This window comes from Lissotriton vulgaris, chromosome 7, assembly GCF_964263255.1.
Source record: "Lissotriton vulgaris chromosome 7, aLisVul1.2, whole genome shotgun sequence".
In the NCBI taxonomy this organism is placed as follows: Eukaryota; Metazoa; Chordata; class Amphibia; order Caudata; family Salamandridae; genus Lissotriton; species Lissotriton vulgaris.
In genome coordinates this window covers 1,714,634,020-1,714,659,580 of record NC_141695.1, presented here as the reverse complement: position 1 = coordinate 1,714,659,580, position 25,561 = coordinate 1,714,634,020, and the positions used below count along the sequence as shown (strand labels likewise).

At 44.1% G+C, this 25,561-nt stretch overlaps 1 protein-coding gene across 1 annotated transcript in view; it reads right to left on the bottom strand.

Annotated features, from left to right (window-relative positions):
• Window positions 1–304: 304 nt before the first annotated feature.
• The window catches only part of PLEKHG6 (pleckstrin homology and RhoGEF domain containing G6), a 153,323-nt gene continuing 128,066 nt past the window's right edge, over window positions 305–25,561 (bottom strand). Inside the window, exons 11-16 of the mRNA XM_086932876.1 lie at window positions 24,973–25,092; window positions 20,153–20,285; window positions 19,592–19,707; window positions 17,905–18,059; window positions 13,984–15,255; window positions 305–9,994 (exon numbers count right to left, since the gene is read on the bottom strand). Coding sequence (XP_086789002.1) covers window positions 9,985–9,994; window positions 13,984–15,255; window positions 17,905–18,059; window positions 19,592–19,707; window positions 20,153–20,285; window positions 24,973–25,092 — 1,806 coding nt within the window. The 3' untranslated portion in view covers window positions 305–9,984. The remainder of the gene's footprint in view (window positions 9,995–13,983; window positions 15,256–17,904; window positions 18,060–19,591; window positions 19,708–20,152; window positions 20,286–24,972; window positions 25,093–25,561) is intronic.

Genomic DNA, 25,561 nt, shown 5'->3' with positions numbered 1-25,561 from the left:
TCTTCTGTGAGCAGGGAGCCTGCATTATTTACTGCTGCTGAACCAGTCGGTGGGTGAGAGAAGCTTTTGCACATGCTGTACCTAGTATGTGAGTAAAGCATGCACAGATGCAATAAATGATGAACCTGGTTGAGTGAGCGAAGCTTACGCTATTAATGCATGTGTGTCACCTCTTCCGTGAGCGGGAGCCTGCATTACTTACTGCTGCTACAGCAGCAGCGTGTGAGAGAAGCTTGTACTGATTTTACAAGTGCTGTCCTTGGTATACCAGAGTGTGAGTGAAGGATGCATTAATTCAGTCAAGTGAATTCAAAGTAAACTTTACTCGGCCAGGGGCCATCAAAGCATACATAAAATAAAAATACATAGGTTAAACATTTTGTCTCGTACAGAATCATAGACAATACCCAATTTTCAAATGACAATTATGCGATACAATATTTATAAGAGTCAAGTCATAGAGACTAAATCATGTCTAAAACATAAAAGAATTAGCCCTTAAAATTCATCTCTCTTCCTGATGTAAAACACTGATTTTATCAAATTAAAAAATGCAAAACAGAAATCAGATGAGCTTAAAGACTGCATGAAAACGAAACCATCCTTATGCCGCCTTACATTGGCTTTGAGCAGCAACTGCACCAAAAAACAGTGTCTTGGATCTTGATACAATGGGCAAAACGAAAAGAAATGAGCGATGCTTTGGATCGAGAAGGTGTCCTGCCCCTGGGAATGGAAAAGCAAATGTAAAGTGCAAAGTGCATGGTCTAAACAAAGTCAGCCAGTGACGATGTGTAGGGAAAACGCACCACCTCATGTGCGGCTCTAAACCACAAGTTGTTAAAACTATGGCATAGTTTACAATTGATTGTTTGGCCTGAGCAGCGGCCAAACATTTATTCATACAATGCTCTAAAAACAGTTCGTTAAAAGCGAAGTATGTGAACGAGGCCGATAGTTTGGGGGGAATTTATAACGGTGGAGGAGGCCCAATCGATCAAAGGTGACCTCCAAATACCTTAGCCATTGTATCTGCTCTACCCTATGTAATGACACACAGTCTGAGATGCAATATCTAATCAGACCGGCCTCTAAGGATGACCACATTTTAACCCACAATAATAAAGGAGGAAATGTGACATGATCTTCCAGGTAAGACATCCCGAGCTGCTCATGGCATATTGAGCCTGCTGTGCCCCCTGGAACTGAAAGTAGTCTACGCAAAAATGTATTTTCTGCGCAATGTAGAATATCCACCTTATTGTACCCCCAGAGGCCAGCACCGTATACCCCCCGCTGAGATGGTCTTACTCCTATATAGATTCAGCATTCCTGGATTATGTTTATGGGGAGTTTACAGACTAATCTAAAAGTTGCTTCAATGTTACGGTCAAATGTCTGGCATCTAAGTGTTAAAAGCGGGATCCAGCTCAGTGACTGGTTAAAGAAGATCCCTAGATAATTTTAAAAAATTTACCTTTGATAAGATGGACTCCCCCACAAATGTAGTCAATGTTGTACCTATTCTGTGTTAGCGAAACTTGTGCTACTAGTGCACGTGTGCTACCTGTTCTGAGAGTAGGAAGCATACATTACTTACTGATGTACCAGTCAGTCTTTTATGTTATGTTATGTTATTGCATCTTGTATAGCACGCAGCTGCTCCAGCCAAGTGGCGTCCCGGCGCTTCCAACTACGAAGTACTAACACAACACAGCAACCTGCAACCATATCAGCTGCCATACCACCGTAGACTAAACTAAAGGAAAGAGAAAGGTTTTAATAGCTTTCCTAAAGGAAAGTAGACAATCTGTGCCGCGAATCTGCTCCGGCAAAGAGTTCCACAGCCTAGCTAACAAGGTAACAAGAAGACCGTCCACCTGCACGGCTGCGCTTAACCTGCGGAGAAACAACCAGATGCTGCCCAGCTGAACGCAGCCTGCGGGAGGGAACATATGGAGTAAGCAAATTACTCAACTAGTTGGACCTAGTAAGGTTCACTATCTTAAAAGATAGGCACAGTGCTTTAAATTGAATGCGATTCTCCATAGGAAGCCAATGCAGCCTCCGGATAGTGCCGGCAACAGAACAGAATCGCGGGAGACCTACCAAGATTTTGCTGCAGCATGTTGGTCACGTTGCATTCGAAGTATTTCAGCCTTATTAGCCCCGAGAAGAAGGGAGCTGGCATAATCCAGGCGAGATGGAATGGTTGCCTGAACAACCAGCTGACGTGTAGCAGGATCAAAAAACTTCGAAAGGGGCTTAAGACCCCGCAGAAGGCCAAACCACGTGCCAGCCACATTCCTGGTGTGATCCCGAAAGCTGAGAGATGAGCCCATCCACACCCCAAGATTTTTAACCACAGTATTTGGCGTGAGGATATCACCCAGGACAGTTGGCTACCAATGCTCACTCCACAAGCTCGCGTTCTTTCCAACCAACAAAACCTCAGTTTTGTTGGCATTCAGTTGCAGGCAGTTAGTAGCCATCCGTGCGGCTACAGCCGTCATTCCATCTCTAAACCTAGAGGCATTCGGAGAAGACCCTTCAGCCAAGGTAACAACCAGCTGCGTCTCGTCCGCATATGAGACCATAGTGAGGTTCCATTGCCTGGTGACAGCTGCCAAAGGCTGAACGTAAAACTTGAACAACAAAAGGCTCAGTGCCGAGCTCTGAGGTACCCCCTGGTCAATGGAATGGACCTGGGAGAGAAACGGGGGAACGGACACTCAGAACCATATTTCGGTCAGAAAAGATCTGAACCATTCCAGAGCCGACCCGATCACCCCAGCTTCCTCTAGTCGCTGTAGCAGGATGCCATGTGAGACCGTGTCAAAGGCGGCACTTAGATCTAACAAGATCCGTGCCGCACTTTGACCAGCATCAAGAATGGACCGCAGATGCTCAGTAGTGGCAAGGAAAGCAGTCTCAGTACTGTCATCCTGTCGAAACCCATTCTGAGATGTATCCAAGATGTTGTTGGAGTTCAGGAACTGAGTTCCTGAACTCCAACAACATCTTGTTGACATGTGCCTCTACAACCTTAGCCACCCAAGGAGGAGAGATATGGGTCTAAAAATTTCAGGCTTGGATGAATCCAACGTGGGTTTTTTAAGAACGGGGGAAACCCAACCCTGTTTCCATGGTGCCGGAACAATTGCTGTCGAAAAGGAGAAATTAACTATTTGACAGAGCGGCACCCGAAAAATAGAGAGTGACTTCCTGAACTGCGTTGGCCTCAGAGGATCGGCAGGAGAGCCAGTTTTAATTTTACCACTCAGCCGGGTGAACTCCTTCTGAGACATACAGGGAATGGCTGCCAAGGTCGGCCAAGACCCAGCGCTCAAAGGCAAAGAGATAGAATGAGTGGAGACTAGGGGAAAAGATTTGGAGATAGCGCGGACCTTTTCCACAAAAAAGTTAGCTAAATCATCACACTGCTGTGCGGACGATGTAGCAGACACCATAGCTTTCCTGGTCCGAAGATCTTTGAGAATCTTAAAAATGCATTTTGCTGGGTTAGGACTCAACTTAATTTCGCTAGCATAGTATGCAGCACAAACTTTGCAGATGGCTCTATGGTACTGCTTAATTTTAGCGAGATAGCATAACTTTTTCTCGGAATCGTATTCCTTCTCCACTCCCGTTCTGCTTTCTTGCAAGCTTTCCTTAACACAGTCAAAGAGTAATTGTACCATGGGCTGGTAGTAGTGGTTTGCCCCTTAAACCATTTAGCAGGGATAAGGGAGTCAAGACCATGAGTTATCCAGTCACAAAACGAGCCATAATCAGACTCAGGGTCTTATAGAGGCCCCAAAGGGTTAGCAGCAAGGAAGTCATGAAACTCCTCTAGCTTCAACTTGCGCCAAGGACGTTTAAAGACCGGCTGTAAGATGTCCGAGTTACGAGGCTCAGTGAGCGGAACAGACATTTCTACCAAAGCATGGTTAGTCCAACCCATAGGTTTAGGAGTCTCCACCTTAGAAAGCTGAATATTAGAGAATATAGGGTCTAATAAATGCCCAGCTATATGCGTAGGACCAGACACTAATTGGTCCAGCCGAAAAGCAGCCAAGACTGTAGATTTCACTATCATGGGTTGAGTCAAAATGCAGATTAAGATACCCAAAAATACTAAAATACTAAAATTGGCCGTCCCCACAGCGAGTGAACTGACTGCTTCTAAGAGGGCATATTTAAACTTGGTGGATATACCAGGAGTCCTGATAGTGTCAGATGAGGACTCACGGAGATTCTGAAACGGGCACATTCGCAACCTTCAATTAACTCCTTAGTAAACAGACATGAATAGCAGGATTTAAAGATAACTGCAATGCCTCCCCCTCTGGACTCCCTGTTGATCGTGCATAAGGAATATCCAGAGGGAAGTGCTAAATTAGGCTCCGCTACCATGTCCTCACTCAACCACGTCTCACACAGAAAAAATAGATCCGGCGCTTCCTCTGTAACAAGTTCATAAATTTCCAAATAGTATTTGGCCAGCGACCTCACATTAAGCTGCAATATTTTCAGCCAGGCCTGGGGCTGACTACCAGATACCCGTGGTAGGGGTGGAGGAGCAGGTATGACTTAGCTACAGGCCGGGCAACCCATAGATTCTACCCCTAGGTGAAGTGGAGCTGCCTTACATAAAGTAGTCCCTGAATTAATAGCCAGAACTTCTTCCCTGCCATATAAGAGCAGTCTGTGCTGCTTCTGACCAGGGGTCCTGGTGAGAGGCAACGTATAGGCGCGTACGGGTGCAGACGGGCTTGCCTTTGGCGCACCGCCAGCGCGCCCGCTGTGCGCGTCCGCTGCGCTCCCGCTCCATAGTCCTCTAAATATAGGAGCACTCAGCAACTAGACCGCCAACCAAGATGGCGTCTAGCAGGGGAAACAGGAAGTGAGGGTTTCCACCAGTTGAGTTCAAGACGCCCTCCACAACAATCGGCCCGAGAGGCTGCGGTGGACAAGGGGGATTTGAAACGGTTAAAAAATTCAGGTAACACAAAATAGTAAAAAAACGAATAAAGAATTGACACACGTTAAAAACATATAGCCCTAAGTGCGCGCCTGCCCAAGCGGCGTAAGGAGGCTAGCAGAAAAGATTAAGAACGTTGCTGGCAGGTTAGGGCACAAACACCTCGTGCAAAGCAGTCTGTGAGAGAAGCTCGAACACATGCTGTCCCTGGTACCCCAGTGCGAGTGAAGCATGCACCGAAGCAGTCAATGATGTACCTATTCCATGTTAGCGAAGCTTGCGCTACTCGTGCATGTGCACAACCTGATCTGTGAGTAGGAAGCCTGCATTACTTACTGATGCACCAGTCAGTTTATGAGAGAAGCTCGTACACAGGCTGTCCCTCGTCCCGTGTCAAGCATGCACTGATGCAGTCAATAATGTACCGGTTTATGTTAGCGAAGCTTGCGCTACTCGTGCATGTGCACTACCTGATCTGTGAGTAGGAAGCCTGCATTACTTACTGATGCACCAGTCAATGTGAGAGAAAAGCTTGTGCACATGCTGTCCCTCGTCCCGTGTCAAGCATGCACTGATGCAGTCAATGTTCTACCTATTCTGTGTTAGCGAAGCTTGCACTTCTAATGCATGTGTGCTACCTGTTCTGTGAGCAGGAAGCCTGCATTGCCGCTGCCAGGGCTATACTTGGTGTCTTTGCAAGTGGACCGCACGCTGCTGCCAGTGCCAAGCAAACTGTGTAGGTGTGATGGATGCTAAAGTTGTTGTTGGTTTGATGCCCTGACTTACTGAAGGGAGCATGCATTGCAGATACAAGTGTTAAACCTGTTCTGTTGTTGTGAAGAAAGCTTGCACTGCTACTGCCCCTACTGTTACAAACCGCTGTGTACGTGTACGGTCCTATCTGTGCTATTCCTCTTATTATTGTTGTTATTAATTTGTTCTTTTGTACTACAATAGCAGCCATATTGCAGGTCTCTAAGGTGTGTGTGTGTGTGTGTGTGTGTGTGTGTTGGGCTCTGTGTGTGTGTTGCATTGTTGCATCTCCACTGTTGGTGCTCATGTGGTAACTGTGTCTCATGCCTACGAAAGTCCTTGTACACTATAAAAGCAAAAACTATAGGTAGTCAACTGGGCAACAGCTAATATCCGAGGGGCTCCTAAAATAATCAAGAACATCAGCCATAGTATTACAATGTTTGTAAACAAACGGTAGCAAGTGTTTGAGAAAGCCTACCTAAAGAAATCGCTAAATGAGAAAAACAGCCTAAGACTTCAAATAGCCCTGGAGACAGATATTGGCAACAACAACACTGAGAAAGGACCAGCAAAACTGGATCTGTCAAGAGCAAATGTGTACTGGACAAACCGGATTGGCCTGGCTTTCAGGAATACTTTTCAGTCAAAAACTATGTTGAAGGAATGGACTTCCTGTGTAAGGTGAAGCCAGAACCCCTGGGGTGCACCTGCGGCTATTGATGGAAATGGTGCTATGAGAGCACAGAATGTATATCTAATGCCAAGTAAGAGCAGGGGTGTCAAACAGGGGGTACATGTTCCCTTCATCTCTCTCACAGGAATCCACACAGCTGGACGCCTTTAGAATCTAGACGCACAAAGTTAAAAAAGAAACCCAAATAGTTTTATAATATGTTATATATTTGCTTTTTGTTGTTGATGGTTGTTAAATGTTTCCACAGTGCACACACTACCACACTACCAGGCACACTCCAACAACAGAGAATACATGTATCAAGGGAGAGGTGACTTCATCTTCCAACCAGAAGAGATCCAGAAATGGAAAGAAGTTCCTACTGACGTGTAGAGAGGCACAGGATGTGATCTCATCAAAGATGCCCCATCACAGGAAGCAAGGTCATCAACTAGGGTTCTACAAGAAAGTTTGCCATCTTGGTTGGAGATGTGTGGATATGCTTTTAATCCCTTCTTGAGGGTTGAGGGTACACATAATCATTCTGTGGAAACCGGAAGAGATTGAAAACTGGGCCAATGAATGCTCCTCCCAGGGTTGATGAACACAGGGCCAGCTGAAGGGCCACATGACTGCTGAATTTGCTAGTATCAGTCCTTAGTGTCAGGCAGTGCTTAATTTGTAAAAGGATGAGTGCCGGTACCCAGAGCTCTGCTCCAGCAGCGCTATTCAAATTTGGCGATCTAAATAACAAGCCTACATAGTCGTGAATTCCACCCCGATATCTCTGATCCAACACCAGCCACTGCTGCTCCTTGATCTCACTCTTGTTATGGTTTCCTGTTTTTCTCTTCTTCCTCCCTCTTTGCTGGTGCAGTGTTTTTCCCACTTTTGCTCGCGGTCAATATTTGATGAGGAAAGCAAAGTGCTGGTCCAAAAATATGAGTGCAGATGGGCCCCACTGGCAACAAATAAGCATTGCTAGCAGGAGCTACCCACAAGCCCCCCACCCCCAACTGGCTGAAGGTTAAAGGGTATAGGTCAAGACCACCAGACAGCATCAAGACAGACCCGGACTTTCTGCACATGGCAGGAGATGGACCGGACTCACAGACTGAAAGTTTAGCATCCTTGGGCACCAAGTGCAATGGGCTGGTGGAAACCTGGCACAAGCATGTCCACCACAGTAGAGCGGATAAATAAATACTCTGTATGGTGCATCACCACATGAACTCAGACGCAAGAGGCGTCGTGCATAATATATTGTGCAAGTTTGGTGTGTTGTGGTGATCAAAAATGGTGGACTTTGTTACAAATAGTAGCCACATGGCCTAAAATAGTAGTCTTGCAGAATATTCTGGGGGTACATGATTCCACAAAGCTTGATCTAATTAGTGAGATGCAGGAGCTTAATATGACTAGGTGATGGCTTTAAAGTAAGACGATTTAGTGTAGCAACCCATCACAAGTTATACAGTGCTGTACCTGAAAGACTTTATGGGTCATAGGACCCAAAATGGAGGCGCACGATAGGTTTAGAGTTGAGTGTCCGTATTATCTAAGGTGATGGATGCTGGTGTAGGTGGCATCACTGTGCCAGAGATGGAAAGAAAGACAGTATGACTAGCTAGATTACATCAAACCTGTGAGGGGGTGTTTGATTAAAAAAATACTGTAAATGTACATGTTTATCTTTAATAAAGAAGGACTTTGGTCAGTAGTGCACATGGCGGGAGATGTGCGGGGGGGAGCGAGGAGTAGGCGGTGTGAGTGATCTTCATAATACCCACCATAAATGGCTCACGATGCCATTAGCTTTCATGTGACCAACATTCGAGACAGTGATCTACACGATTTAACCAAGAAGGACTCTTGTTGCCAGGAGTGACAACATCACTCATTATGACAGCTTCGGATGGTGAAACTACACCTTGTTACTTGAAGAGCGCTTTATATGGTGACCTAGGGCATGACCTGAGATAGGGGAGTTTGAGCTTGTAAATCTCATTTTAATGTATGGGATTCTGCAATTCCTGTATAAAATCCCATCTCTAATATATTTATAATTGGTGACTTACAAACACTAAGTAACCTATTATAAGGACATGACATCAGAACTTAGATAATTGTAATGTATGTTGCTATTCATCTAGATTTTTACAAGGGTGTTTTATGCTTATGTGTAAACTTGTAGCCTCTGGGTAGCTCATGTATGTACTAAAGATTTTTAACTCTTATGTTTGTACTGTGCTTTTATGATTGCTATTGCAAATCGAATAAAGAAAATGTGATTGATTGACATCAGAACTCAACTGTAATACACTATAACAGTTAGGTTCAGACGGCACAATGCCTGCTGCCACAGCCAGCTGTTTAACATGTTTATTTTTCTGCACTTCTTGGGTAATTATAGAAAAGTTAGAATCTTTCCGAGTGTTTCTACACATCCTGAACTACTGCACCTTTATAAAAAAATGTTTTAAACTGATTCAATGTTTTTGCAGCATATATCTAATAGCTTTTCTGATGTGTTTAATTTTACAATAGATATTCTGTTTTTAGTCTTCATATTTGCAACCATGCTCTTTTTCATATGAAAGAGTTAAAGACCAAGGATGTTGGTGGTTTGAGGGAAAAATGACAGTGTTACCATGTAATATAATGAATAAAGTACCCCCTTTCGTACATAATCAGAATATTGCAAGTCACTTCGGAGTTCCGTTTCTTATAAAGGAACTTCGTCGTTGGCTTCATTCCTCTACATGGTCATGGAACGACTCAGATACTTGCAACATTCTTATAATGTACCGCAGGGAGTACTTTATCTCATATATAAGCAACCAGGGTGGAAACTTGGGATGGTGATCTGCCATATGAACCAAGGTTTTGGAAGCTTGGCACTAAACCTCTAACAAAACAAAGTTTTGAAGTTTGGGAGATTCAAGAACTCTATATCAGGAGACAGCAGAACCTGAGCTAGTAAGCTTTTCGGTAATATAATATGGGAGAAGCTTGAAATAGGGAATCTCTATTCTTCCTAACAATTGTGAGCTGAAGAGGTGAACAACAACATAGACAAGTGACAGAAGCTTGCGATTTCCGAGGTTCCTGGATCAAAGATAATAGCTTCTTGTATGGAAATGGGAGGAGCTAAACTTGATAAAGGTAACATCTACAAGATGATAGGTGTTGTAAACTTGAGATAGACAAACTCTTTGTAAACACAGATGGTGGATGCTTGGCATGGTTACGGTCTGCATGTACTCAGGGGGTAGAATGTGGGATTTCTTAGTGCACGTCTTTAGTGTGTCCATATGTCCTTAGAAGGTGGAGTTGTGGCACCGTTAGTGCCTACATGTCCTGAGCGGTGGCTGAAGCGTGCCATACTTATTGTCCACATGCCCCGATAGGCTGAAAGTCTGCCACCTCTAGTGTGTAGACACCACACCAAGGTGATGAGGTTATGACTTTTGGCTTCTTGTGTCTTTACGTGGCGGGCATGGTCAATGCTGGGCTAAGAGCCATATTTCATATCTTCCATCTCCTTGTGCAGGTAACACTGGAGACGCGCTTACACTTCCCTGCAACAGAGACATACATGTTAGAAAAAATAGTACTAGTAGTAACAAATCATCATCCAGTTATAGTTAACTTTTAAGGTCCCAGTAAAATTCACTATTATGGTACCCCGTTGCGTGTGAAAGATCTCTCATGTCTCTTTCTGGACCTAGCTAAGATAAGCATCCCTCCTAAATGCATTTGCTGACACAGGTTGCTGCCATTATGCCATTTGTATTGTATTTGTTCTCTGGACATGAAGCCAGTCTGGGTATGCCCTCTCCTCACAGAGGTTCTCAGATGGTGGTGGCATCTCTGTCCTACATCTCACAGTCTTTTCTTTCCTACTGATTGTTCACTTTAAGGCAATGCAATGACACAATCAGCCTCATACAGAGACGTTTTAAGGCATGGGAAAAGTGGGCTCTGGCCCAGGGCCCCAACATTTCAGGGGGCCCCAGATGGAGACAGCTCTGTTCTGCAGAGAGTCTTGCCCTGATGCCCTTCAATAATTCTTAGGCAGATTGTTTCAAATATCAATTTCCTTTACTTTATTTTTAAAGTGGTGGATGTGTGAGAGTCTATAAAATAAATTTTGCAGAGAAATGTTGTGATTATGTTTCACACAACATCCATAAAAAAGTTTCTTTTAGATCAAAACAGGACCTCACATGTTCATATATCACAGAGATTATTTGCAGTAATATTAGTGAGTTGCTGCTGCACAATATTGATAACATAGATCACGATCCCTACATTTTAGATTGAAAACACATTTAGAATATGGACCAGTGCGCATGTGCACTGCCAGTGCCCTGGCCAAAGATGGCATGAAAGAGCTGAAGCTGGATCATAAATTCAAAACTGTTTCGAACAGGGGCCCCCAGAATACGTTCGTCCCAGGGCCCCCAGAATATGTTTGTCCAAGGGGCCTCAAAATCCTTAAGATGCTCCTGGCCTAATATCAAGTAATTCTTCTCTCCCCCTTTTTATATCATGCTCCAAATCTTAATTTGAAATTGATCATCCTACTGTGAACCCAAGTGTGTCCCATTAATTTGAGCCAGGGTCAAGCTGTATCCAGAACATCCTTAGCCCATACTCTTCTCTTTCCGTCTCACAGTAAGAGGACAGACAGTATGGCAGGATTGCCAGAATTTAGGATCTAAAAATAGTGCAGCTCAACCTGTTTTCCTTGAAAGTGAACGCAAGGATTTGTAGAGATTAGGAAAGCAAGAAAGGGGGACTATTCATATTTGGCTGGAAACTCTGCTCGATTTTCTCTTTCGGACCCGGAAGAAGGGCCTGAAACTATCATAAGTTAGATGGTTCGCCCCAGAAGATCCTATAGGACTGCATCAAGTGTGAGGAAAGTCCATTTACATGCCAATTACTCAAACTCATGTTTCTAAGCATTGCAGTGAGTTTCTGATAGCACTTATTTTCTACCCATCACTCTGTTTAATTTACGAGGCTTCTGTATTGTGAATTAACTATTGTTGGTCAGTCCTACTGTGATTCTATAAAAAGAAATTCAACACAAGTCCTAAACAATGTAAAGTGGAAACAATGCTAAACATCTTGAACTAGCTTGGAGACAACCTTGCAAATCAATGAAGAGGCCAGTTCCTTCTTAACATCCCTGATGTTAAGAAGGGATGTTAATAATTGTAATAGTACTAATTGTGCTAAAAACAAAACAATACACTGAGGTGATGTGTTCCTGAGGGACATTCCCTCTTCAGTAAAATTAATTCATACTTGGGTTTTGAAGATTAATGGGGTTTCAAGGTTTACATCTCTTAATTGCTATCCAGACTCCTTCCACTATTTCAGAAATCACATCAGAATACCATATACCAGCCACCATATGTAATGACATCCCTTTTCACTACTGTCGACAAACTCGCCACTGGCTCCAAATCGAGTCTTCAGCTGTTCATCCACCAACGGACCTGCTTGCACGCTATCTAAAGGTTCTAATCACTATTGTACACCCAGAGCCACCGCCTTCTCCTAGCAGATCAGCAGTCCGTTTGGTCATTGCATCTTTATGCTCCTCAAACCTAAGACAGGTGAAGATGCCAAAAAATCAGGTTGCCGACTATCTAAAAAATTACAAGGTTCTCAATTAGTACCTCCAATCTTTGCTCAAACCGAGGCGAAGTAACAGTACTAATAACTTAGTATTGAGTAACCCACCAAACAGGGAATGTAGTAATGATTCCTGCTGAAATGTTGTGGAGACGTGTGCAGATGAAGGAAGGTTTTTGGGGTGGTTTGTGCCCTATTAATATTACTCCCAACTCATTCAGATTTACTGAAAGACTGAGGATTTTATCTCTTGTTCTCAGGGTTAATGAAGGTAACTTGAGGAATAGAATAGAAAGTTAAATAGGATCCTAAGCCCTGATTTTCTTTGTTTCCTCTACCTGCCCTTTCCTTAGTCTCTCATCAGCAAATAAGAGATGGAGAAAGTGCGAGGGATGAGAATTTGGTCAATCCTCTGATGTCATTGCAGGTTAAAAGGTGCATCCAGGAAACAACAAACAAGCATGACTGGTCTCAAAGAGACACAAAGAGGGCTCACTCATTGTAAATACCCATCATTTGGGAGCCCTTATCCATACTGTGTTTCCCAATATGTGTAGTACCGGTGCATTGATAAAAAAATTGATTGGCATGGCAACCTCCCCCACCCCGGTGTCATTCTTCATTAATGTCTGGGCTTATTCACCTGAGATCATTCTAGGTGTGAATAGAATCCCTGGCGTTGCAAGGAGAACTTTTGAGTGTGGGCGTCTATGGAGCCAGGATATAGAGGATATGAAAACCCCTATGTCCTAAACCAAAGAATTTCCATTTGTTTAGGTTGGACCTATGGAATTGTTAAAACTATGGAAATGCACGGGACTGCCTATTACCTCAGCATCAGAGTGGGTGGACATGTTTCAGCCTATATAAGGGCCCTACATAGGGTCTCCGCTTTCTTTAAGACCCAGATCCCTTATTTTTCTAACTCCTCTCTATAATGGTGTTAATTCATCCATCAGGAGACAACCACATTATACATATTAGTACAGGCCTTTTGGGCAATAGCCGATGAGTAGCTGGATTTTGATGGCCCCTACTTAAACAAGTGAGGGGCCCCTTGGAAGAGTTCATGGGGGAAACCCTTCTACTCACACTTTCGTCAAAGGGGTTTCCTGCTGGATTACCTATGTGTTTGATGCGGACTCTCTGGCGCTTCATCATTTAAACTACTACATGCATTTTGGTGACTGAAGTTCAATGCTCCCTTTCCATAACTACCTTTTGTTTAGGCCGAATCTTTTCCACTCCTTTTGCAATGGACCAGGACTCTTCAAAATCTTTTGCATGATGGTCTTGCTACAAACATTACCACTACTCTGTGTCAGGAACTAAAGACCAACTTTCAAGAAGACCTCGGCTAAAAGCAACAGCGACTCCCGCAGCCACATTAGGACTCCCTGTGCCCCCTTCTACCACGGTGCAATATACCATAATTCAGCATGGTTTAGGACAATAAAATACATTTGAAGACATCTGAATTGACTGAATTAAATTTTGGTTTGGCTATTTGATGGGAGTCGCAATTGAAACATGTTGCTCATGGGTTCCTCTTCTACCGGACTGGAACCCAATCTCACAGACCCTGTTTCATACAGAATTTGGCATTAAACCTTAGCACCTAGTAGTATCTAATGGTGCTTCCTTACCATTACTATTAGACCTATGTTTTGTCGCATTTTGCTACTATATATGAAATGGCCAAAGGCATTTTCCACAACAGACTTTTGAGGGCTATAATTATCAGTGAAATGTTCTTAAGTTCTATTGTCACCTCACATTTCTTTCCTCCTTACTGAATCTGATACATTAGTTTTCTCTTAGCCCACCCATGCCTATTGCTTGAACTTTTTGAGCTCATTTGGTCACAGGTTCTCCCTCATTTTCCTCCTCACTCCCCCAAGATTGCCAGGGTACTTACGAGACAGATGTTGTACTATCAATCTTGATGCTGCGGATCCGTCGAAGCTCCGCCTTGGTCATTCGGCGACGCTGGTGACTGGCATCTCGTACAATGTCTAAAAAGATGTCCTCCGTCAGCAAGGGTTCCATGACATTGTGGGAGAGATTTAGCAGGCTGGTGTCTGTCAGGAACTCATTGGGACTTAGGAGCCACGGAGTTACTGGATCCTCCACTTCTCCAGCCTCAGTGGTGTCGAAGTCATCTTGAAAGTCTTGACTGTCTGATCTCTCAAAATTAAATGCTGCACCATTGGATGGGGGATCTTCTTCATCCGCTGAGACCAAATCATCCTCTACGTTAACCATCTCACTTGTCTGTAATGAGTCCCTAGGTTTGGAAAGGTCCTCAGTCAACTCTATTTCAACAGTTCTGGTGTGTCCATTCTGCTCCTCTTCCTGCTCCTGCAGGGAGAGTCTGGAGAGGTCTTGCTCCCTGGGAATGACTTTGTCCTGCCCTTCCCGGTTAAACTCTACTCTGGGACTGCCAGCCTCTACCTCCAGTTCTTCTGCATCTGACATATCTGACTGGCTGTCACTGTAGAGTTCAACAGAGTCTGTCAATGAGTGGCGCCAATTGGTCTCACGGTGCTTGGCACGCCGAAGGGTCTCTATCACCAGGCTTGGTCCCCGCATGGCTCTGGAGAGGGGCCGAGCTGTGAAGCTGGAGTCGGAACTCTCCTCTTCTGGATCAGACTGGCGGTAGGCCTCGGGGGCCTTGAGGAAGGGTCTGGGTGTGGAAAGAGTATACTTTGGGAGCGGCCTTAACCTGGTCACATGAACCTTTAATGATGTCTTGGGCACAGTAGACTGCGCTATGTGGGAAAGCAGCGGCATGCTTCTCCGTAATTCCCGATTGGGTTTTGGAGATTTCCCACTAGATGCTGTACTGGTCTCAATGAGATCAAATGGTTCAGAGAGATGCCTGTGTCTCAGGTCTGAAGTGGATAAAGTCAACCTTTGGTCCTCGCTAGGCAGTGACTGATGCCTTTTCTGCTGTCTGAGGACAACGTCAGTGGATGTGTTAACCTCCATATCATCTGGCCGCATGGATCCCATGGGCGGGGGAAGTGTCCCATAACCAGGGTCTGAGACCTCCGAGTGCTCGTCTGCACTGCTGCTAGCGTCCGCAGTCCTGGATGAGTTGGTCTCACCAGTTTTCACTCGACTGTTAATGGTCTGGTCATCCTCTGTGATTATCAGGCGTGGAATGGCAATTGGAAACTCAGACTGACTGCAGAGGGAAGGTGGAAAACAGAAGAGAAATAAGTTCAGGCTCAAGAGATGACGTCCAATTATTACACTCACTCACACAACAGCCATGCAAAATACAACTCACTCAACAAATGCAATGCCCACTCACACAACAGCCCACTGGCATCATGCAAAATGGTGGAGCTCCCCTGCAAAATATGAGGAGTGGCCGCTCAGTCGTCCATCAGAAAGATATTTACTGGCTTTGAACTGAATGGGGGACCCCTGAAGGAAAGGGGTCCCCTGAATAGGTTGGGGAGGCTCCCTGGGCTGCAAAGGACCTGCAAAAGTCATCAAAAACCGTAAAGCTCATAGCAAATTCAATGCTCATGACCTCGCCTTCGATGTGATAGATGCAATTACAAAGGATATATTAAAAAACCATCGCTGGTCATGCCCTGAACCCAGTGCAATGCGGGGGTTGGTCATGGGGCCTGGTCATTAGCGGTTCCCTGCACTCAGCCCACAAACGGCCCGCAAACATGAGCCACAGGAGATAGCTGCAGGGCCCGGCCAATGGGCAAGCCCTGTACCCACTGTGCCTGCGCATCATGGCCTTTTCCTGACAAAGGGGTCTGGTCTCTTATTTGTTTTAATAAATTTAGTTTTTAATTAATATTTTTAATTTTTACAGGTTCACAGGCCCCGCCACGTGTTCTGAAAGTGTTTCACTTCCCAGTTGCGGAACTAAGAACACTGCGGGAGGCCCATGAAGAGTCCGAGATCGATTATCAAGGGTTCACTGACCCTTCGTCAGGGTTTGCGAACCTCAGGGCCTTTCTATGGTCCCCAAAACCTATGATGGGGCCCACAAAACTCATAGTAAAATCTATATTTATTTATTTTGTCTGGGTGGAATCCCCTTGCCCTCTTTCTCTCTCCCCCCCCCCCCCCCCCCCCCCACACCTGAGCTCTAAGTGGCTGCGGGGGTCAGGGGATGCTGTTCCTATTCCCTTAAGGCTTTTGTATATTAGTTTCCCCAGGGCAGAGGGACCAAACTGCATGTCCTGTAATGGCCGCTACAACATCATTTTCTGATTTGCTGCCAGCCAATCAGATGCTTTGGCTCCATTGCTCGTTTGGTCCACAGAGCCGAAATGCATGATGAGAAAAATGCGCCATCATCCAATCAGATTACATTTTTTTGTAATTTAGTTAGCAGATGGTCTGTGAACCCGGACTCCCGGACCAACGGCAGTATAATGGTCCAGATATTATATCGCTATTTTTTAAAACCCTTCCAATCCCACCATAAAACATTTTGTAAACTCTAATTTCCTAAAAAGTCCCCATTAAATGCATTTACACCAAATGAGGCAAAGGCACTTCCTTAAGTAAAGTTCTACTTTCACACCACGTTTGGTTTCATTTTATTTAGCTGTGTTTGTTCTGTACACAACTACAAAGAATCAAAATGAGAAAAGCCATTTTTTAACCCCTTACATCTTGATAAATTTGCATGAAACTGGCCACGCTAAACCCAAATCGGCTGGTTTCTTTTTTTTAACTCTTGTGGAGATTCGAAAAGTGCCAACGTTTTTAACGAAAATTTCTTTTTAAATGGAAGTGGACCGAACAAGGACTACAAAGTCAATATCGCCCAATGTCTAACTTATAATATATACATACCTATATTCTACATATAAGATACATAAGACCAGAGTCTTATATTTTGTGCTCATTCGATAAAGCTTAGATAACAATTAATCTCACCCCACACTTTACTCCGCTCACTGATTTAAGAACTACAATCTCTTAATCCACCAACACACTCAACCCAGTGCCCCAATTCTTTACTACAGTCTCATCCTTCCATGCCTTTTAACTCCATTTGGAATTGCACGTTCCCTACACTCACTGAAGTTAACTTTAATCACAGCAGGACATATTGCATAGCAAACCCCAGCCGGACCTAACTCACTCCAGCTGCTGATGTATGGTTGCATTTAGACTTCAGTGGTAACAGGACTTCCATTGAAAACCGACTGATGTGCGGTTCGCCCAGAAGCACAGTCTTTTCAATGACTCACCACAGCTGGCTCCACCGCTGGAAATACCCTGCCAACTCACATGGTGATGAAAGTAACATCCTCTATAGGGCAGACCTCCAAGGCCAGGTCATCCCTTTTCCTCCGATTCACAACTGGGAAGAAAAAAATCCTAAAAATATCCCCAGGTGTAGGAGAAATTCCCCAGTTTGTCAGGAACATGAATCTTTGCTATCCAAAAATAAACCATGAGTGGTTCTTAGGAAAACAAAAAAATGGCGCCCACATACCATGTCAGTTGGTGGGTACGCGGCACTTGGCTGCCACAGATCCATGGCCCGCGCACATGAGCCGAAATATGAAATGAAGTTCGCAATAACTGAATCACTCACTGAACTCAATTGGACAGACTTTGCACTCCGGTGATAGGAGAAAGCTAAAATACAGTTCCCTATACTTCCCCATTGGATATAGGGCAACCTTATCCGTGGGAAGGGAACACCAGCTCTTCAGTGACCTTTGACAGTCAATGTTAAAGGAAGCATTTTATATAGAAAGCTGCCTATGCGGATTATGGACAGTTTTGGCAGGGTTATGAGGGGGTATGCCTAGCTTAAAGAGGGAATGTACTTTGAAACTACCTCCTGGCATCTTGCGCCGTGTCATCGCTCCACCGGGAGAGGCTACTGTTGTCCAAGGTCGCAAGGTCGTTCTGAAAGTCACTGGATAGGAAGAGGGTCCGGCGCTCCTGCTCCTGACGACGAATCTCTTCAGCTTTCAGTGTCTTGAGTGACTCCTGAGGAAGGTGAGAAGGACAGCAAGATGAGTGTAAACTAGAAATGTCATGGTAGTGGTGGAAACCCAGCGTGGGCTACCATATGGGGCTACTGGTGATGAGGGAGCTTATTGGGGCCAATGGGAATTGATCCACAGTGAACCACTGTTTCTTAGGTAATCACTTACCCACGTTCTGTTGACACATTGGTTTGCCCTTGTGTTTATACACAACGAATGAAAAGGACAGAGCAGAAGGATGTAGTGGGGAAATGACTGGTCGATCCTGGCAAGCCCACGTTGCCGTGTTTGCTCCGCCGATAAGCGGAGAATGTGGGGCTGTTCCATGTGAGACTCGTTCATACGGTACAGTAATCAACTTCCGATGGAAGCATTGTTGGATTACCAAGGGACTACTTCACCGTCACTGCATCTATGCATACATGGCATTATATCCTTGTCTTTCTGTCAGAGTGTTATTCAAAATATCAATATTTTCACATAGCCACTGTTCATCAGTCTCTCTGGGCAACTGGGCAGTCTTCCCACTTGGAGCCACCAAATGTTTGAATATTTCAGGGAGAAGCCTTATGTGTGTGGGACAGATTGGGGTCTCTCCATAGCTCTGGATACCCAGAGAAAATTATGTTTTTATCATGGAATTGGGTACGGGAGGTCGCCGGGTTAATTTGCCAACACCTCACCTCCTAACTAGAGGAGTGTAAGATTCACCCCTTCATTTACTTATTATTTTTAACATGAAGCACCAAGTAATATTTTGATAAAAACATGTTGCACTGGAGGATCAGCTTTCATTTCGGTGGATTAGGGAATAGTTGGGTCTGGAAGGGGGGGGGGGGGGGATTTACAGAACCCAATGTGGTTATACATGGCATCTGTTAAATAAGCCTTTGAGTGAGGGCAAGGACAGGTAGGACAAAATGACCTCTGAATAAAGTACAATGCAAAGCGTACACAGTAGAACAGTAAATAGGAATATGCCTCCACACTAAGGTATATACACAGATGTGTATATATTTACAATAGTTGGTCTTGTTTTTTTTTTTTTTTTTTTCTTTTTTCCCCAGGTCCTATGATTAACGTGTGCACTGCCCATCCTGGCTATCAAGATTAACAGTCTTGGTACCAAAGTGGTCTCGATAAATCGGGCACTATCAACTGAGATACTATCCTAAGCTGGTTTAAGATTGGTCTCCGTATAAAGTGCTGAAAGGAACTGGCCTTGCTTCGCGCCCTACAATTTCCTTACCAGCTATAAGCTGAGTTGGCACAATACACGACTAGTCGGCCTATTGCTCTGTGGTGGTTTTCTCTTTGGTTTTGGTAGATTGGAGCTTCGCACACAAATGAGGATAAAAAAAAAAAAAAAAAAAAAATAGTTGGTCTCACTACAGGGGCAGATTACTTTCATGGCCTTCAAGTTTCAAGAAGTTGATAATTTTAAATTTCACCATGTCTGGTGTCCACATTTTGCCATCTCCCCCATGCCTCCTAGTTTAGGGGTGGGACACAGGCCCTACCACACCTTCTCACCTGTGCACTTGTGAATTTATCCGTCCACTCCTTGCAGAGGGGGGCACTTGCACACTGGAAGCTGAGTGCCAGAGCCACACAGCCGAACTCGTTGAGGTAAATGAGGAGAAAGCTACCTGAAAAAAAGTGAATTATTAGCCACGAGTATAGAAGATGTGCAGGGGCAAACAGACATGTTCAAGGTCACAGCTTCTGTGATGGGAAACGAAAGAGAGGAGTGAAACATCACTGAAGGAAAGGGGCAATAACTAGAAGAAACCAACAAAGAAACATTAACAGGGATTTATAATAGTATAGAAAGGGATCCACTGGATCTAGATAATATTTAAGGACTCAGATTCCTGATCTGTATTTATGCAGGTAATGTATAGTGGCCTGGCAGGTATAGATTGCTGAAGTTACAGGGTCATACACAGCGCAGAGCTTCTGGAGAAACAGCACCATGGGCAGGTTCTGGTGGCCGAAGGCCTTTTGTACTCGGACAGCGATTGTGGATTGGGACCTTAAAAGAAATGAGTTTGAAGAGGAATAGGGTACTAGGTGCAATGCCAGAGTACATACTGGGGTCTCGCAGGGGTTGCACTACGGTCTTGTCCAGCATGAGCGGGGAGCGGACCACCTTGGCCAGCTCCGTCTTCCGGTGCATCTTGGTGATAAGGAAGGTATCCGTGAAGAGTAAACCATGGACCTCCATCTAGAGAGAGAGAGAGAGAGATAGACATTAGTTAGTTGGGATATGCATTTCTGTGGATGCTCCATAAGGAGGCTGACCTGTATCTTCAGATAGGTCATATACAGGTCTCGTCCACCTCTTTATGTATGCAGCTCTTCTTGACAACTTGTCCATAGGAGTATGTGTGGGCTGTCTGTTCCATGTGTGTATGTGTGACCTGTGCACAGATTTAGTTGATTACATGAAATATGTGATGTTACAACGCTATCAAAATGATCGTGGTATGTAACATCGCAGTTTTTACAACGCAAAACATTACAACGATTTGCGTTGAAGGGCGCTGAACTTAGGAGTAGTAAGATTTACTATTCCAACACCAGTCTACGTACAGTAAGGAAGGTATTGGAATAGTAAATCTTACTATTCCTTAGGTTATAGCGCCCTCCAGTGCAAGTCGATGTAACGCTTGCTTTGTAATGGCAGCGTTCTAAATGCATTGTGGTGTAATCACCGCGATGTAAAGGATGTTTCCCGTATATCTGGGGCTGTACCTGGGCTCCTCACTCTCGCTATATCTATAGGAGTGGACAGGTGAGGTCCATATATGTCTGCGTATGAGTAATACACGTCTGGTCCATACCTGCGTATATGTATAAAGTACCCATGCCTAGTTCCAAAATTGCATGTGTCTACTGTAATCAGGCAGGCTACATTTGCAGGTTGAATTCAAATGGTATCTATCTGCAAATATATAGTTCACGGCATACAGGTATATATGACATATGCAGATCCACAGCATGTACAGTTCAGATGCCCAGTCTATATATGTATGCATTCTTATTCCACAGCCACACATCTGGAGCTGCACACCGGACCAGCTCATGGACCTGCATGACCAACTCTTCACTTCTTTAGGAACAAACTAGCAGATGCATCAACGTAGCCATTTGCTATTCCTATATATCGATTTTTAAGGAATCGCTATTTAGAAATAGCAAAAGTCTATGCATGTAGGAATTGCTATTGAAATAGTGATTCCTAAACATTCCTTAATTGCTACTCGCAAATTGCTAGTCGCAATTAAGGAATGCTGTCCCATTCGTTCCTATGGGCCTACAGGCCCATAGGAATGAATTAGAGATTGCATGAGCAATTTGCGAGTACCAGTAGGTACTCTCAAATTGCTCATGCAATTTAAAGGGTGCAAGGGTGTCAAAATGACACCCTGTTGCACCCCTGAAATTGATCTCTGCACATATGTTGCACACACACATGCCCTAAGGGCATGTGTGTGCGCAAAATGAAACTTTGAAAAATGCACAAAAGTGCTTTTTTCAAAGTTTTAGCAAATTACCATGAAGTTCAACTTCATGGTAATTTGCTAGTCCTATTAGCGAATTCGCTATTTTTTTGACTTTCATGCATTGCATTTAAGGAATCTCAATTTGGGATTCCTTAAATGCAATCGCAATTCAAGGAATCTCAATTTAGAGATTCCATAAATTGCGATTTTTGCATTTGGGATGATTCATCCCAGATGCAAAAATACCGAGAGCAAAGGGACAGATTCTGAGAATATGCCCATTTGCAACCGGTATTTACTTTGATGCATATGCCTGAAAACATATTAACACTTAGCAGAAGGCCATTCGCCTGATATTGTGAGTGGGCAAAAGGCATTGCTTAATTCAAGCAGGTGGTTTCTGGTGCTCAGCACTGGCACTTGTCACACCTGTCACCTGTGACAGTCTGCCACAAGGTGGCACTGTCTGGCTAATTTAGAGATGACCTCAACCACATAAATTATTAATTCAATATACTTTAAAAATGAATATTACCTGCCGCCCAAGCAATTCTTATAGCTTTGGTGGCGTGAAATAGTCCGAATTGTTACACTTGCAGGAGTGTGACGGTTAGTAGTTGTGCTGTTTGCGATCATTGGCAGCGCAGCAGGGGAACAGCTGACAGGCAGGGAGGGCAGTTGAAGAGAGATAGGTGCCAATCCTTAATCTAATAAAAGGAGTGTTTGTGCGGCTTGAAGTCCTGTAAAGCTTTTCAGTGAGCAGTATAGCTAGGATTGAATAGAGACAGTCAACATGTTGCCATGGTAACTCTCCGATCACAGCAAGTAAATCTGTCAAAGTTCACCCTCCCACTCCATACCCTGTCTTGCCCACTGATAACATGTTAATGTTGTCCTGACTGAGATACTAACCCACTGCCTGACTAAAGGGGTAGTCCAAATATCCGGGGAAACACTGGCCGGCCAGAGGCTGGCATACATACATAAAACACAGCAAAGGATTCTGGGATCATAAAGTCTGGGACTTGAGGGAAAAGAGCGTCCACACACAGGACTGAGCATGTGGAGGTTAGGTCAGCCGGGGCATTGCATGGCATATCATCCCCCAGCTGGAGGCTGTGTTTGGGGGAGCTGGTGAGGCATGTGGCCTGTAAACTGCCTCTCCTAGTCAAATGACTAATGTATCCTTCTACAAGGCTGCTCAATCTAGGCTGTTTGTTACTGTTTGCTGTGCTCATTAGTTAGAAGTTTTAAAGGATGCTACCCTTTCCCTTTGGTTACTTTGGAGCACTACACTTCAGCAGCCTCAGCAGCCTTAGAGCCCGCAGTCGGGCACTACCAGCCATTAAAGGCCTGAGCCGAAGGCTCAACATTCCAATGTTCTAATATGCTATAGCAGCCACTGAGCAAACACTCTTTAACTTCCTGAGTAAGGTGGAAGCCGACGCGTTGCAGTGGAAATATATTTTAATTCTTTGGGGAGTTCAAGTGTTTCAGTCACTTCGTTAGTGTATGATACTATATATATATATATATATATATATATATATATATATATATATATATATATATATATATATATATATACACACACACATCAATCAATTTTCTATAACTGACGATTTGCTTACAATGAAGTTTAGTTGGAGGTTGGTTTACCTTTCAGGTATGGTTTAAGTGCATTCCACATTTTGGCGCCCTGGTCTACCAAAGATCTTGCTCTGTTTTTCAGTTCTTTAAATGTTGTTTGGTTGGTTAGAAGTACAATTGCCGAACGTGGAATTTAGGTTGAAGTATAACATGGGGGAACGGGTTGTGCAGGTATTTAGGCCTTTGGACTCAGTAGGATTTGTGAACCATACTGTGGACCTAAAACTTGAGCACAGTGGTGTTGGAACAATTGTTGGAGTGGTGGTGCTGGTTAATAATGTTACCTCTCTGAAGTCATAGTGGTTATTTGACAGTGTTTTTGGAAACTCAACAAACTCTGCCAGAGGGAAACCATTTGATGGGTCCCTTTATTGTTCATTCTCCAGCTAAACTTGTTCAAGTTTTACGGGGTGCTTGATGCAGCTCCCACAGCCCTGGTTTCAGTGCCGCTGGCCTTCTATACTCTGGGAGAAGGGGAGTGATTTTAGGGTTGGTTTATGGTGGTTGTGTTTGCAAAAGGTCAGTCCTGGTTTAGGGTTGGTTTAAGGAGGTTGTCTTTTTGAAAGTTCACTCTTGGTTTAAGGTTGGTATAAGGGGGTTGTGTTTGCAGAAAGTTCAGTCTTGGTTTAGGGTTGGTATAAGGTGGTTGTGGTTGCAAAAGTTCAGTCCTGGTTTGGGGTTGGTTTAAGGAGGTTGTCTTTTTGAAAGTTCACTCTTGGTTTAAGGTTGGTATAAGGGGGTTGTGTTTGCAGAAGTTCAGTCTTGGTTTAGGTTTGGTATAAGGAGGTTGTGTTTGCAGAAGTTCAGTCTTGGTTTAGGTTTGGTATAAGGTGGTTGTGTTTGCAGAAATTCAGTCCTGGCTTAGGGTTGGTTTAAGGGGGTTGTCTTTTTGTAAGTTCACTCTTGGTTTAGGGTTGGTATAAGGTGGTTGTGTTTGCAGAAGTTCAGTCTTGGTTTAGGGTTGGTAAAAGGTGGTTGTGTTTGCAAAAGTTCAGTCTTGGTTTTTAGCTTCTTTGTCAGCTGAAAGTAGATAACAACATACTATGGCATCAATGTCATTCCACCTTTATAACTTATGATAAGAGAAAATGCTGCATTGCTCGTGACGTTTACAATACTTAAAAGTAGGATCAGTAACTAACCTCATGCAAAATACCTCCTGAAGGGAAGAAACTATGCAGAAAGGTATACACCCCCACACAGTCAATTTCTGCTTGCAGCAACGTTCACAAACCTCCTAATGGTTTTTGTTTGAACCTTTGCATGCTTACAGTGCCCACCAGAAGCAGCCAAATGATTCCAGACCAGAGCCAGGCCATCCGATTGGTTTTTGTAGGTGTGTCAGATGCTATAGGTTTGGTATTAATCGGTCTCAATAGGCTGGTGAAAGGTGCAATCTACATGAGGATGTATTATCCAACATGGTGTACTTTGAGGCAGGGGCATACCCCATCTGTAATTCCAAAGTACAAAAACACAGATGCAAAGGCCGATATCTTTCCCTGGTACTTCCTGTAGCATGTACCATTGGAGTGTGCAAGACTCCAGTAAATATCTGCACAGGTGTAGAAAGGGAAGTGGTTCAGCACTTACATGTACCTATATCACAACAAACCCACAGAGCTGGCACATTTTTTAGCTTATGCAGACTGAACACATTTTGAGCAATACATGTAGAGTGTATCCGGGTCGGTTTTGAACCAAATATGTGCATCCCACACAAACGTGCAGTGTACAGACAGGAAGAATACTCACCCTTGCCTCCTTGCCTTCCTTCATTTTCAGGGGTCCTTCCTTGAGCAGCTGCCGGATATTGTGAGGCGCGACCCCGGAGATGGGGCAGGTGAGGTCCAGGGTTGTATAGGCTTTCAACTTCTGTGAAGAGGTGGGAAGAACATGGTTATGGCTCAGCTGAAGAGGAGCAGCAATGTATCTACTTCTTGGAGACAAATCATAATGTTTTAATTGCTGGGAGTTGTTAAGCCTGTTTTATCAAAGTTTACATAATTAATCACTTTAAGGTCATTAGCTGTGAAGGCATGAAGGACTCATGCTATGCAATGATAATTCCTGTCATGTTAGTGGGGTCAAGATGTGTCCAGTTTCACTTCCTGTGATGGCATCAGTGCCATGGCTCACATGGCATCGCTTCATTTCATATTGGGAGGACAAAAAGCCACGAACCCGGCATACTTCCTCTTTCTTTCATAGATCACAAACTCTCCTTCTTTTAAACTATGTGCCTGCAACTAAACCGTGCCAAACCTCATCTATCAATCCCACAACCCATCTGCATGAACTTGCCTACCCCTAACTAAGATCACACCTAACTCCTATTAATTTA